At 38.2% G+C, this 15,237-nt stretch overlaps 2 protein-coding genes across 4 annotated transcripts; one reads left to right on the top strand and one right to left on the bottom strand.

Annotated features, from left to right (window-relative positions):
- Window positions 1-2,570: 2,570 nt before the first annotated feature.
- Window positions 2,571-6,418, bottom strand: alg2 (ALG2 alpha-1,3/1,6-mannosyltransferase). Of its 3 annotated transcripts, none has more exons than XM_079470562.1 (4): window positions 6,158-6,418; window positions 5,907-5,997; window positions 5,102-5,411; window positions 2,577-4,643 (listed from the first exon to the last, which is right to left on the bottom strand). In XM_079470562.1, exons 3-4 carry the CDS (start codon window positions 5,408-5,410, stop codon window positions 3,744-3,746), a joined length of 1,209 nt encoding a protein of 402 aa, XP_079326688.1. In that variant the 5' UTR covers window position 5,411; window positions 5,907-5,997; window positions 6,158-6,418; the 3' UTR covers window positions 2,577-3,743. The 3 variants fall into 3 exon arrangements, with proteins under 3 accessions (XP_079326687.1, XP_079326688.1, XP_079326689.1); XM_079470563.1 differs by lacking the exon at window positions 6,158-6,418 and having other exon boundaries at window positions 3,146-4,375; window positions 4,490-4,643; window positions 5,822-5,949; XM_079470561.1 differs by lacking the exon at window positions 6,158-6,418 and having other exon boundaries at window positions 2,571-4,643; window positions 5,822-5,979.
- Window positions 6,147-9,372, top strand: sec61b (SEC61 translocon subunit beta). Its single transcript, XM_079470565.1, has 4 exons — window positions 6,147-6,324; window positions 6,997-7,094; window positions 7,372-7,473; window positions 8,980-9,372. The coding sequence occupies exons 1-4, from the start codon at window positions 6,322-6,324 to the stop codon at window positions 9,065-9,067; spliced, it is 291 nt and encodes a 96-aa protein (XP_079326691.1). The 5' UTR covers window positions 6,147-6,321; the 3' UTR covers window positions 9,068-9,372.
- The last annotated feature ends 5,865 nt before the right edge of the window (window positions 9,373-15,237 follow it).

Below are 15,237 nucleotides of genomic sequence, written 5' to 3'. Positions count from 1 at the left end.
CATCACTGTCACACTGCCAACCGCTGCCAGCGTCACACGATTGATCCTCCTGATTACAACAGGCAAATTAAAAACATTTACTGTACACACACAAACAACTCTAATTCAACCAACTCTTGCGTTTTTTTGGCTTAAAGCAGTTTCCAAAAGAGAGATGACAGAAGTGCGTGAATGTGTGTGTTGAGGTTGGATGAAAGTAGAATGTGTGTGTGGTTTACTCTGAGGGAGATGTTTTGTGCCCGAGGAGGGCGGATGGGTTGGCGGAGCGTCTAATCGGAGGTCCCAGGTGACCGGTGAATATGCGTCGTGTCACTCCTTCTATTTGAGTGACAGCTCGCTGATTAAGGGCCAACTGAGGGCTGGAAACCAGCCAGGATCACTGAGGGCAATGAGCATCATCTCACATCCTCCACCTCAAAGCACACACACAATCTTCACAAGGCATTCCTGTAGGACACAACCGAGACTTTCCAGAGCACTGAAACACAGTATAAACACCTGGAGAGGGACATAAAAAAGAACGGCATTCTAGTCTGGGTCAGGATCAGAAGTTAAGTGCCATGTCCAAATATGATAAGTTTCCATGTTTGTCCTGCAATAATTAAATAGAGTCCCTAACATTATTTCCTGTAAAAGGATCAATGAAATATTAGTCTTTAACTGCACGCTCTAAAAAGAAATATAATGATATCAAAAATTATCACACAAGGCAAGCTAAGCTTTTGGGGCCATTATGAATTTGACACAGTGTTTCTTTTTCTTTGGTGATAAATAACTGGTTTTATTGAGGCTATCATGTCAGTCATAACTTGCCACAGAGGACATTATTGATTGATATTCTTAAAAAACGGAGCAAATTTTTTATTTGTTTTACGCCAGAAATGTAAATCAAATAGCACCCCTCACAGTGCACCAATAATCCTGGCCAGATATATGCTAATGCGCTGGACTATTTTATTGAAGTCGTAAAATTTTAAATCACAATTTGCAAGTGTTTCATACAAGAAAACATTAAAAGACAGGCTATGAATATAAATTGCTGTGCACTAATACGTCACACAAAACAAAGAGATTATCCTGTCTGTGTACATATTAGTATGTATCCATTGGGGGAAATATTACTATTTTACACCATGCCACAGAAAAGCATTTATTGCGAGATTTATCCGTTAAGCTAATAACTGACTAGACGTTAGGGTTGTGCAAAATCGCTCGTACCGTGTCCATGTTTACAAGTTGAACGTACAAATCAAACACAGTTTACAAAAGGGTGTTAAAAGGTAAAACAATGATGTCGAACAATTTTGATCTTGGAGGAAAAGATGAGATGGATTTTTTCGCCCTGGCCTGCCCTACCAACATCAAGCGTCACATTTTCAACGTAATTACGTATTACGTGAGCACGCTTTGCCGAACAGAGCATTTGTGTTCATAAAGCATATACATTTTTTTAAATGATCGATCGTATCACTTGATAAGACCCCTATTCATCGTCTGGTATCGTTTAAAGCCCTTTGAGCTGCACTGGAACTGTCATTTTGACATTCAATGGTTTGGAGTCCATTGAAGTCCACTATATGGAGAATAATCCTGAAATGTTTTCAGCAAAAACCTTAATTTCTTGTCGACTAAAGAAAAAAATACATAAACATATTGGATGAATTATCATGAAAATGAAATGAACAATTCCTTTAAAACAAGATAAATATGAGTTCAAATAACTACATGTTTATAATTACATTATTAAGGCCATGCTTGCTTTCTACAAATTCTATGATTCTTTTGCATAAAATCAGCGGTGGTAATATACCCTCATGCATAGTAAAGGTTGTACATTCTGACCTTGTTATTGTACCTGCTTGATTTACATGTTCGCTGGCCCTGTAACCCCTCTTTTTATGTATGATTAAAACCCAATCAGTGCACGGCTAAAAATAAGCTGCTCATCTTTAACACATCCAGTGTTAATGAGGAAATGCAATGAAAACTGCTCCCAAACTGCCAACAAAACAGATGTGACGCTAGCAAGGCAATACATCTGACCGTCAACGTTACAGTATTAATACCTATTTAAAAAACAGCCCCCCTTTATATTAATTTAGCAAATACCGTCACCTCTGAGGTTATCACACCTATGCAGACTATGCGCATGGACAGATCGCACACATAATCGTGAATTAGAACATTTAGGCCTGGTTTTACTGACAAGGCTTAGCTTAAGCCAGCACTATGCCTTAGCTAAATTAGTTAATATTTAAAGAGACAGTTTTAAAAAAAACAAAAATTCTGTTATAATTTACTAACTCCAGTTCTGTATGAATTTCTTTGTTTACTTGGAAGACTTTAGGACAGATGATTGTAACCAAGCTGTTTTTTGACCGCATTGACTATGTACCATATAGGAAAAATTGCAATGGTAGTCAAAAGTGCGACAAAACCTTTGTGTTCAACAGAACAAAAAAATATTTTTTCCCACAAAGGTGGCCAAGAACAGTGTGGTTACAAGCATTCTTCAAAATATATTTCTCTGTGTTCATCAGAACAAAACAGATTTGAAACAACTCGAGGGTGAGTAAATTACTGAATTTTTATTTTGGGGTGAATTGTTCCTTTAAATCTCTAAAATGATTTAGAAAAAATAAACTGGTTTGCATCTTGAGATAAATTAATGGCATCTGTATGGTTCCTATGTGTTTTTATTGTTCTTACATGTTCTTGTACATGAGAATACAATTTTAAAAAGTTTTAAACAGATTTTTCTCTTTACTTTCCATTTGAGTGGACATGTAAAGAGGAAACATTGTATAGGATGATGCACCAGTGACTCCTAGTTGATGTACAACTATGCTATCAAAACCATGCATATGAAAAGAATGGCTTTTTGATAGCTGTCTAGTGAAGTGACCTCTATGTGTGAAAGGGTTAATGGAAGACATTACCTTAAATTGAATACATTAAACGAAGCCATTGGATTCCAAGCTGCTTAAAAGGCAGTTATACAAGACAGTTGATCAGATGAAATTCATATGGAAATTTGCGAATGATTACACAAAAGCAATCTGTTTTAAAAATTTTAAATGCTAAAGACTCCACTGTTCTCTATTTACACAATGTATAAAAGCTTCAATAGACAATGAAAAACAATACACAATGCAGCATCTCATTTAATCAGAGCATTGGTCTCATATCAATAGCAGGAGAAACACACAGCCAGTAACAACCTCAAACCCAATACAGCATATGACCTTCAGTGTGATAAGCAAACTTTCTCTTTAGTGTCCTCAAACTAACTTGTTATAAGCATCTTTAGTTTGAGACTGAAATAACTCGTAATGTCCTCCATTGTTATCACTTAACAAAAGAAGAGACACTGCAGAACGAAGAAAACTTCTCGATCGATTTCTCCCCAAGATACTCTCTAATGGTCCTGTGGTATAAAATACACATGCACAGTCCTCAGGCCTGTCATGACACATTTGATCAATGTGTCCAGCACACCATAATTCATTAACCTCTCAGTCAGACGAGTTCTCCACATTCTCACGCAGCCTGGACCACGGCTGGTATTGTCCTCTTGGCTGCACTCTTAAGTCAAGTTCTCTCCAAACACGCGCACTGCTCTTTTCATTCATTAGAGACTACATGCTTTCATTAGGCCCTCCATGGCAACCAGACCAGAATGGATCCGTGTGCTGGTCCGGAGCAAAGAGTCATAATGTTATAAAGCATATGATGACAGAGTGTTATTGGGTAAGTTGGGTGATGTGACTGTAGAGCTGCTCAGTAAAGGCCTGTAGTGAGAAACGCTGCTGGACTCGCTCTCTGCCAGCTTGTCCCATACGCTGCTTGAGTTTAGGTTCTGTTACAAACTTCTGCATGGCCTCAGAGAACCGCTCAGGGGTGGGTTCGCACAAGAAGCCTGTTTCACTGTGTGCTACAGACTCTAGCGGCCCACCTGAGTTGACCGCAATAACCGGGCAACGCGTATACATGGCTTCTATGGGTACAATTCCAAAATGCTCATTGCTGGGTGTGTACAGTACACAAGTGCAACTGTGCAGCAATGACAATTTCTGTTTGTCTGAGAAGGAGCGCAAGAAGGTCACATGGTCTTCCAGGCCTAGAGAGGATGCTAGCGAGCGCAGCTCTTCGTAGTGCTCTACGTTCTCAGCCACACGTTCATCATAACCGCCCGCCATCACAAGGTGTACACGCTCCCACTCGCCCGCAGAGAGACGTGCCTTTAGAGCTGCTAGTGCTTGCAGCGCCAACAGCAGGTTCTTCTTGCGCTCATAACGATTGATTGACAGAAAGAGGAAGCTCCGCCCCTCTGGGATTAGCCCACTAAGGCCCTCTACTTCACCATCAAAAGCTGCTGAGTTAAGAGAGGGATACAGGACGTCGGTGTGGACGTTGACCAGTTTGGGGAAAGTCTGTTGGAAGACTCCAGCAGTGAATTGGCTGTTGACTAAAATGCGGTCTGACATACCAGTGGTCAGTTCCTCAAACCAGTCGATAGGAGCACGATACAGTCGCTTTAGAGCAGAACGACGCTGAGTCAATAGCTGGTCAGGGAAATGACAGTAGAACAGGACTTTCTTCCTGTGACGTGCCAAACGCAAAAAGGGAATGCATGCTGAAACCTGAAAGAGGGGGAGAGATTAATAATACTTAATTTACAGCATAGGTGATACAGTTGAGGTGCAAATGTCTGAGACCACTAGTAAAAATGCTTCTGTTGTGTTTTTTGTTGAATTGTACAATTTATAATATTAGCATAACAATTTGAGTTGAACCTCAGCCTAGCCCCACATTGACTTTCATTGTATGACATTTTCATACATAGAAACTATCTTCGTTTGTGAAAATATCTTATTTTGTGTTCCACAGACACAAATGATTTTGAACATGTGAATAAACAACAACTATAGTTTTATTTTTGGGTGAACTATTACTTAATGACTGTACTATACCCATCACATAAATATAATAAACATGGTTAAACAGAAAGTCCCTTTTTCACATGATTCACGTCATATTTTGGTTTAAATATTCACATTATCTAGAGTTAGTACTAATTCGTATTATTAATAATTGTTACCTGATCACAGAAGACAACATCAAACTCTTCGCCACTGAAGAGCACCAGATAGAGCGTTACATAGATCATACGTATGTATGCACACAGAGCGTGGAAATAACCAAACACACTAGTGGGAAGCCAGTCACCCACACACACCACAGGCAGGTCAGGCGAAAGAGTCTCAGAAAAGCAGTGCTGGGGGTCATAGTGTGCAGTCCAGATCTGCACACTGCAGCCACGAGAGCGCAGAGCTACAGCTGCATCCACCACCAGACGTTCTGCTCCACCTATACCCAGATCAGGGTGCAGGAACACCACCCGAACCATCCTGATGTAACAAGACCCACAGACACAGTCAAATGATAGTTACGCCTATCGCATATCAATGCTATATGTAAAGAGGTTTTTTTATTGGAGGGTTTTGATCAAACTATGCTGTTGCAACAGGCCATACGCATCCAGGCGTTTGTCACTGAGTGTAACATCCAAAGTCATAATCTCGAATGCCTATACCGATACTGTGCTAACATTACAGCCACACATGTCTACATATAACTGTAAATAAACGGGACACGTGATCTTAAACCGAAAACTTGAAAAAGTAATTCCGCTTATAATGCAATATAGTGTCTACTATACAAACATTACAACACTATTATATCTTATTTACATACAAGTGCTGTCAGAACAGTTGGCTGCCAGGAAACAATTTCAAAATTACGAAGAGAAAACGCTTACCTTTAATAAATCAGCTGCCCGTATGAATAGCTAAAGTGGCACAAAGTTCTCAAATTAGATATAACAGTGAAACTGGCTTCCTTACTGAGCCAAAATGTCTTCCGAAATCTGTACACATCATCCATCGCAAATGACACGTCAGATCACGGTCCTGCGTTGTCCCCACTTTAATTTGCCTAAATAAATTCCAAAAAAGAAGCGATATTAGCAGTTCATGTTTATTTTTACTGTAATATTATTAATTGTATTTATCTTTTATATTGTATTTGAGTTCTTAAATCAGCCCTAAATGCATTCAAATAGTTAAACACGGCCTATTCAGGTCAGGCACTGTACCGGCTCCTATGAGGGTCCTTTCAAATGTTGTCGTGGCCTTCTCAGTGAGACGTCATCAACAGTCTTTCTTCTCTAGTGGTCTGGAATCGGCTGGAGTTCAGAAACAGAGGCAGTTCAGCTAGATTCATTCTTCTAGACTCCTGAAACATCTTAAACTACGCAAAATGGTAAGTTTCTTATTCAAGGTCTTCGTAGTTGATCTTTGAAGTGCAGCGTTATACAACAAACGATAGTCTCTGTGTCTTTACCGCTATGTCCGGAAAGCTAGCTGTCTGGCTAGTCACGCTATGTAATAACTCGCCGTCACTGGAATTGTTAATATTATGTAAGTGCTTACAGCTGTATTGATAAGATGAGTTTTCACAAAGTGAGGAATGTTAAGTGTTGTGCCATTAATCGCACATTTCTTTGGGACTTGTTTCAGTCACAGCATCAGTTTGGTAGACGTGGCTATTTTTTTAAGATCTTTAGATTGAATCTGGCCCACTCACTTGGCATGAATACAGATTTTAGTTCCATAAAACATCACACTACCGTTTGCTTAAGTTCATAATAAGGCAATAATAAATATATAAGTATATTTAGTTTGATAATGATATTCTTTTAGGTTTTAATGATAGGCCTCTTTTTGGCATAACGGGTCAGTAGTCATGTATGAACGGTCATTACATTATCTATGTGCTAGCTAGGCAATAATGCATTATTCTATTAATTATTTTATATATTTTTAAGATGCATAGAGAAATGATTATTGCTACCAAATCCACATGCATATTATACAGTTCCTTTGCACTTGATGTACTAACTTTTTTTTTCTTCTGCCCCTCACCTCGATTCAGCCTGGGCCTGCAGCTAGTGCAACAAATGTTGGTGCCTCCAGCCGTTCCCCCAGTAAGACAGTGGCCCCTCGCACTGCTGGTACCTCAGCCAGACAGAGGTAGAGCATTTTGAATGAGCATCAAAATCGCAATCAAACACACATTGATTAAAGACTGCAGACTGGTCTCAGCTTTGCTTTACTTTATTCAATATGTTTGTACAAAGAAGATTTAGTGGTTTCCTTTGCGTTACATGTTAACTGCATGATTGGATCAACAAAACTTAAGTTAATTGTTTTGTTTACACCTCATTACTGTTGGATTTGGGACGGAAAGAAATTAGAATGATCTGTTACCTTTATTAGTGTTGATTGTTTTATTTTGTGGTTTACTCAGGAAAGCCCCCAGCAGTAGTGCACGCAGTGCAGGAAGGTCCACATCAGCTGGAACAGGAGGAATGTGGCGCTTTTACACTGAAGACTCACCAGGACTTAAAGTGTGAGTACAGTACACGTAATATTTAATTGTGTATACTGATAGTCAAATATCATTGGGACAAATGTTAAGTCTAAAACAAATATATACATTTAAATGTTTTTTTTATTTAACTTAAGCAGTATAGTTATAGTTATTTTCTTTTGATGTTAACCATTTTAGGTTTTTCTTCATGTCATTGTTTTATTTTTCTTCATGCCTTGTAATGTTTCTTATTTTGATGTATTCATTCATACTTATATCTGTATCTTCATCAGTAAAGTGCGATACGAATTAAATGTTAATGCAGCTTCCGGTGGTCCCATGCCTTTACACAGAAATGTCTGTAGTTTTCCAGATAGTCGTCTTTTGCATCACCTTACTTGACAGACAGTAAATGAAAGGCATCTGCGCAAATACTGTTGTCTGTAATAAAATAATTGTATTACCTGTAATTCTACTAGATAGAACTGAATCTGAAACAGATAGGAAGTCACGCCATAGATCAATATAGTTGTTCTTTGTCAAACTTAAGAACAAAATAGGATGCTAGACTTGTAATGTGCAAAGAATCAACACTGATACACAGGCGCTCATTTTTTATTCATCCTCTAAGCTCTACAGGAAGTGACTCGAAAGGGAGGGGCAGCAGGTTCTGAGAGGTTTAGCATTTATAAGGATAAACATGAAATTTTAACGACAGGAAATTGGCCTCATGGGCTCAACCTTCGTCTTCATTTGATGTCTCCCCTGCTGTTTTCTATCTCAGCTGTGCACATGTGTGTCTGTATTTTTGGAAGCATATTCTTACTCCAGCTTGAACTTGAAAGTGAACAGTGATAGACCGCAGTAGTGTCTGCTATATTCATTTTGTTAATACGTTCATCTTGTTAATTTGTTCAGCATTCTTAAAATCGTTATATCGGTTCATTCTCTGTGTGCATTTTCAGATGAATCTGAGGTTGTAGACAGTGGTTATATTTACAGTCGAATGTCTCTTATAGAGCAAGAATTGATGTGTGGGGTTGCGTCTTTAGGTTTGTGTGTGTGTGTGTTTTGGAGCTTAATTAAAGTTCTGCTGGAAAAGGTCACATCAATTAAAGCCTGGGGGTGGGCCTTCAGTCGGCATGGTTACACTGCTGCCTAGCGACCCTAGGGATGGTCAGTTCCTGCTTTAAAGAAGCTCCACATTTTCCACCTAGATCATTAACAGTATCCTACTTGGCAACATTTGTAATCCTAATTACCCCTCCTCTGTCACATGATCACGACGAGAAGTCCTGATTGGCCCTTTGGGAGGAAATTGGTGCAGACAAAACTTTGCACCAGTTATAAATAAGTTCTGTATACATTTTTACTTGGTTTGTATTTTTTTGTAAATCTTTGGTAATTGCGATCAGGGATGTCAGGTGTTCAAAGTTAAGACATTGTCAAGGTTCTGTTTTTATTTCTTTGTCTGTCCTCCACTAGATGTCTCTGTTTTAATGTTTGGTAATGAGTTCTGACAGAAATCTTTTTTGTTCCTTGCAGTGGCCCAGTACCAGTTTTGGTGATGAGTCTGCTTTTTATCGCATCTGTATTCATGCTGCACATATGGGGGAAGTACACCCGCTCCTAAGCCTGAATGACCTCTGAACTCTGACCCTGAAATCTGTCACAGAATCTTAAGCCATTGGACTTGGACCAAACTCTGACCATCAACACCCAATTCCCTTCACTTTATTATAACCTCCATTTCAAGGGGTGTTCACCACACATTAGAGTTTACCCAGTCACTACAACCATTTAGTCATTATAAAACTGAATCAGTTTTTCTGTTTTCCATCACCAGATCAGGACATCTTTTAGTTTTTTTGTTTTTGTTTAAAACCTTTGTACAAAACTAAAAATGTAAAATTGTACAATAAAACAATATAAAAAATTTGTCGGCAGTTATTTTGTCTTCCATGAGCAATGGGAAAAGGCACAGGTTGTAATTTACATATCTGCTGATTGTGGGTGAAATGCAAATGTACATTCCACTTTATTGTGTGAGCTGGTTAGGTATTTCCCCTTTCTAACGCGATGTAACAATGTGCTTTAGACCAAATTCCAGAGATCCTGTAATACGGCCCATCAAACCTCACCTTATTCAAGCATGTCTGTGCAGTTCAAACATTTTGCCCTGTGAAGCACAAAGTTCACAAAACGAATGCAAAGACTTTCTTTTAATCGGCTGAAATTAAACAAATGGAATTCAAATGTTTGTATGGTCTGTGTTGACATGCTAATTTAGGTTTTAGAGCAGTTTAGTATGGACTATGAATAGTTTGGTTCCAAAATGAGAACTACCTTTTTTATTTATTTAAAAATGTGTTTGTAAAATGTATTGAGTTATGGCTCAAAACACAACAAACCAACTGCAGTAGTCCTAGACTAAAATAAATGTTAGAGATGTCCAAACTTGCTCTGACCTCTTAAAATACATTTGTGCCATTGTGTTGTCTCAGAATGAAATGCATATTTGTAAGAAAAATACTTAATTGTTGGAATTTAATTTGGGCCTAGTCCTGTTTTAAAATAATCCCTCTCTCGGAAACTGCTGCTTAATCTAATAGTAATGTCTAAAACTATTGCGGTATTAGCATCAAATGGTTCATTCAATTTTTGACAATTTTTCTTTTGAATCTCCCAGTTCAGATTATACATTCCATTTTCAAGAGTTTCGTAATGATTAATAGCCACAAATATACTTAAATACAATTATTATTATAGAGCACCCAAAATATGCCTTGTCCATCAAACACCCATCTATCAACAGCATTCAGGCTGGCCTGTAGGAGGCACTATGAACCACACTACAAGATCACAAGCGTTCTTAATTTTTTCATGTTTTATCTGAGAATCTGCTTCAGGATAATCCCGACAGCTACTAACCAAGTCAGATTTATTCAGTATCAATTTAAAAATGGATCCGTATGGACGATGAGTTGTGTGTTTTATTTGTTGTCCTCTGATTTATGTGCTAGTTTAGGCCAACATGCAGTGTTTATAAACATAATCATTTAAATCTCTGTTCAGATTAAAAGACGAGTGATTATGAATGTTGCATATAAATGTAAATATTTATATTTTAAACACATTTTTATGTATTCACTTATTTCTGTACACAGTTTGCATTGTTTCTTTCTGAAGTTTCTTCGAAATTTGAAAACATGTTTGGATGTGTTCACACCTCAAGTTTTTTTTTCTGTTTTTATATTTTTATTTTTTTCTTGTAACCATTTCCTGAGTCCTAACCACTGCCTGTGTAAAGGGACAGCCCCAGAGAAAACACAGATATCAATGCTGCACACTGCATGCAGCATGGCTCCTGCTCAATGCAAATCTCTCTCTCTTCTTCTTTCTTCTTTCCTCAGAGGACAAGATAACATCTTAAATAGGTCAAGTGTTCACCACTCTCCTCCAGCAATATCACTTTACAGGTTCTCATCTTTAGCATCAGTTATAAACTTTAAAAAACACTACTCTTGAAAAACTGTCGTGACGAAGTAGCAAAAGGGAGTGATGTGTGGAGTGGCTCTTTGTGGAAACCCCAAACTGACAGTGGCAAGTTGAGGTGGAAATGCCTATTCTGAGAGGATGTGGCCCAGGATAGAGCGCAGATAGGCCCCACCTTCAAACGCTGGTGAGGTGTACCCTTCTTCCACATGGGGAAATTTGTAGGGGGGCTGATCAAGAGCACACACAATTTCCCTGGAACTATGAGCTTTTTACAACACAGCCTACCGTTTTCTTTTGACCAAAGAAAACTGCAAATCAAGCGGTTAAATTTTACAGGATCAGTTTTCATCCTCCATGTTTACTTTAGCAAAGGCCTACCCAGTATTCAAGTAGCACGTTGCATACCAATCCAGGTGTGTCACAAATTTTTTCTGTGAACATGTGAATAACAACAATGAAAGAATCTATTTGGTTTGTCTTCTTGAAAAGAAATGAAGTAAGGATGTCTGTGTAACAGCTTGGAGGTGATGACAAGATTATGTTTGCATGAGTAGAGAAAGATATACAACAGAGACAAGACACACCTGCACAAATGTTTAGATTTTTTTATTACACAGCTCATTGGAATGCTTGATTCTGATTGGCCAGTCACGACATTTGCAGGTTCGTCATTCCCAGATAACAACCCCTCAAAACTAACACACAGTAACCCGTATGCAGCGAATCTTTTTGACAGGTTTTTTTTACCAATGAACTATAAATAACATATATGACATTATATTTACAAATGATTAAACCAAATTGCACGTTCGTGACATTTGAACGTCACATATTGGGTCCTGATCACGACTGGCTGCCTGTACAATATACCCTACATAACATACAGTGATGTGTGTGTAATTCTTTTTACCATAAATCTTCATATGTCTGCAAGAAACATGCATGAGAAACACAACTTATTTGTCTGCTCATTGACTAGCATAATAAATAAATAGAAATAACAAAGTAACAGTAGAGGTTTCTTTAAAATCATCCCTGGCAACAATAAGTTCCTCACATTAAAGAATCGCCCATTTACAAATACACACCTTGTGGTTATGACACCTTCACTCATTTCTGGTTCAGGCCAAAGCCATGATGAGCACTAAAAGTCAAAATGAAAGCTAATTTCTGCCCTCCATTTTAATTTGTCTCTTTGATCTGCATGTCTCTGATGTTTGGGTGTATTTCTGTTTCATTTTCTATCTTCATCCATTTGCGATCATGTGTGTTTGTCTGGTATTGCTAAAATATATGGCTCACTGAGTTTGAGCCCTATTGGAATCGCCCACTCTCCTCAGGGACCCAAAGCAGGCAACTGGTGTGGAATGATGGGAGAAGAGCAGAATCATGGTTGCGTGTGTTTGTGTGTGTAGGGAAGCGTGGTGGTAGAGAGTGGCTGGTTTTAATGGATCATATGGTTGATAAAGCGTAGAATGGAGAGACAGACGCTATCGATCCTACACTAAGGCTAGTGCTACAAAGGTCCTTTGGGACACGTGCACACACAGATCCATCCCTAGTAATTCCACAATATTAAAGTTAAGAGCACACATATGTTCAAAGAATGAAGCAGTGACTTTTTAAAGTCACATGTTAGAAGATATTGCCGTGTCCCTTTTATTCCCAATGTGCGTAATGTGAAGATTTATAAATGAGGGTGAATCAGAGTTATTATAGTTTTGTTTTCTACATTTTTAGCATGTGCTTTTGTCATTTTTATGTCGCTAATTTGATTTCAGAATTAGTATAAGTTTATTTATTTATGTTGAGTTAATCATTTTAGTAAATCAAACCTATTTCAGTTAATTGTTGAGGCAACATTTCTAATAATCATTTAGTTAATAATTACACAGATATTGTATTTGATTTCAATGACCAGAAATTGAGTGGAATAGTTTTTCGTCAACTATATTAACCTTGTGTAAATGACATATATTCTGCTTAATGGGTCAGTTTTACACCCACAGTGTTGATTGTTTATGTTATAAAGTGACTTTAATCATATTAATAATCCTGATTGATATGCGGTATGCTACCCGTCAAAAGTATTTAAGATTTACTGCTCTAACTGTGCAGGTACGTAAGACAAACTAAACGCTGCTGTAACCCTTCCAAGCAGCAGCCTGGCTCACAGCCAGAACTCATAAATAAATGACAGTTTTGATCAAATCTGTCAAAATCATTCATGAGGGTGAGACTGACAGCCACGCAGGTTAGCGAGGATAACCACATGAACTGACAGAAGACGAGCGAATGATCGCAGGCCAGTGAGCTCAATATCATCATCTGATGTACAGCGATAATGTGTCATCACTTCTTCATTTGAAAGCTGGCGAATGGCCAAAAGTCAGCTGGCGCTCTGCTTCTTTAAATCAAACCCAGCGGATCATCTGGACCTTTTGTAACTTTGGATCCCTGACAGACAGTTAGTTGGCTGAATGTGATTCTGTTGGCAGAGAGGGCCGAATACCCCCCACCTTCCACGGATCTTTCTCTCGTGCTTTCTATTTCCTTCTACACTGCTTTTTTCCAGCTCCAGACAGACAGAAATAGTCGTGAACTCAACGCTGAAGATGTAGCACAGCCAACAGTGAGGATGCTGTGCGTGTGACTGTCGCTGGAATGCAGTGTGTGTATGTGTGCCTACGTGTGACCTGAAGAGGAGTTGTGACTACATTTGTGTGACGTTGGTGGCACGAGGAGATCCCAAGTTACACAGATCACAGATTAAAATGGGGCAGGATGGGGAGACAGTTTGGTAGGCTTCAGCTACTCTTATTACTGTATGTGCTTTCTAATATTATCCCCCCACAGCCTCCCATGCATGTTCTGTTCTATCCATGAGGTGTGTGAGAGTTATTTTTAGGGCACGCTTTTTCCACTACTGCATTCAGTACACTTGAGGACCACAGTCAGGTGGTGAGACGTGAGAGGGGCTTGCCTCATGTGAGAGCTCCAAAGAGTTACTGAGTACTGTTACACAAGGTTGAGGTATTTGTAACACATGGTCCTGTGGGGTCATGATGGCATCTCACAAGACAACACATACTTTCAGTTTGAATTTAAGGAGGCCAAAGGGCAGGACAGAGCATGTGAGTGTTAAAGTTGTAACAGAGGCCAGGTACAAATGTTGTTACCTATGAATTTTTACTTCCCAGACACATTATCATTCCAAGGATTTAAAACTCCAGAAACACCACTATGAAGTTGATCCTTCAGTTTGGAACAAATTGAAAATGAAAGCATTGTTATTGGTGTAAAATCTCATTCACACCACATTCAAACTTTCCGCCTCAAACTGCATCACACCAGGTTTGACATCAGTGATAAAGATCTTTTTTTCAAAGGTGTTATGAAAATGTATTTTCAAACTTGTACTCAAGTTTCTCGCTCTCTCAGTTTCAGTTTCATGTACTTTCAACAAAACTATATTTGTGTTGCCAAAACATTTACAGATAGGTCCCTGTATAATTTTTGATAAAAAGTACAACATTTATACTTACAAAGATAAATACAATGTCAGTTATGAAAAATTAAATCAAGTGGAATAGAAAGATACCTATAAATTAGACATGCACCGATTCTAGATAGAGAGTGATATCTACCAATATGATACCGATTCTGAATATTAAATTAATCTTTCAGAATTTTCTGAATGTTGGTAATTCATATAATGACTATTACAATTAAACATCAAACTGGTGATGTTTCTTAACATATTCTATAAACAGAGCACAAATTCATTGCATTTTCCTGTGCTGTTTTGATTGACAGGATATATCGGCCTTGATCATTGACTGTTTTCAAAATATCGACCAAACGCTGTTAGGGTGAAAAATTGCTTTTATCGACCAAACCCTTAAACACTTATATTGATTCAAGATAATTTAATGAATTATATTAAGATAAATAAATATAAATAAAGAATTCATTAATTATTTTACAAAAAAAAAGATGACAAACATAAAACATATCTCCAATCTATGTTGCTTGTAATCGGGATAAAGTAAACATCTGTAAAGTACTTTTACATAAAATCTTATAAAAAACAATTAATGCTGTCGGCCCACTATACCCGCAATTGCTGAGTCACCAAAACATGAACACCAAGGGTTAAATAACAGAATAAAGACGTCTCTAATATTCATTCTTCTCTCATTTGTCCAGACATATGTTGACTGTTGTAATGCTTCAGGGATTATGCATGCGTGCTGCATTTCCTTCCAAACCATCATCCCCTTTGATGTCAAAGAGCAGGAGATG

Source organism: Barbatula barbatula (genome assembly GCF_947034865.1).
Source record: "Barbatula barbatula genome assembly, chromosome: 12".
Taxonomy (NCBI): Eukaryota; Metazoa; Chordata; class Actinopteri; order Cypriniformes; family Nemacheilidae; genus Barbatula; species Barbatula barbatula.
This window is presented reverse-complemented; position numbering and strand designations above follow the sequence as displayed.

What these genes read in the sequence shown, in the direction of transcription:
- alg2 (XM_079470562.1), bottom strand. Translation starts at nt 5,410, where the DNA reads ATGGTTCGGGTGGTGTTCCTGCACCCTGATCTGGGTATAGGTGGAGCA. An exon ending in ATGTTGTCTTCTGTGATCAG is followed by an intron (nt 4,644 to 5,101) that starts GTAACAATTATT and finishes CCCCTCTTTCAG; the next exon opens with GTTTCAGCATGCATTCCCTT.
- sec61b (XM_079470565.1), top strand. An exon ending in GGTACCTCAGCCAGACAGAG is followed by an intron (nt 7,095 to 7,371) that starts GTAGAGCATTTT and finishes TGGTTTACTCAG; the next exon opens with GAAAGCCCCCAGCAGTAGTG. An exon ending in GACTCACCAGGACTTAAAGT is followed by an intron (nt 7,474 to 8,979) that starts GTGAGTACAGTA and finishes TGTTCCTTGCAG; the next exon opens with TGGCCCAGTACCAGTTTTGG.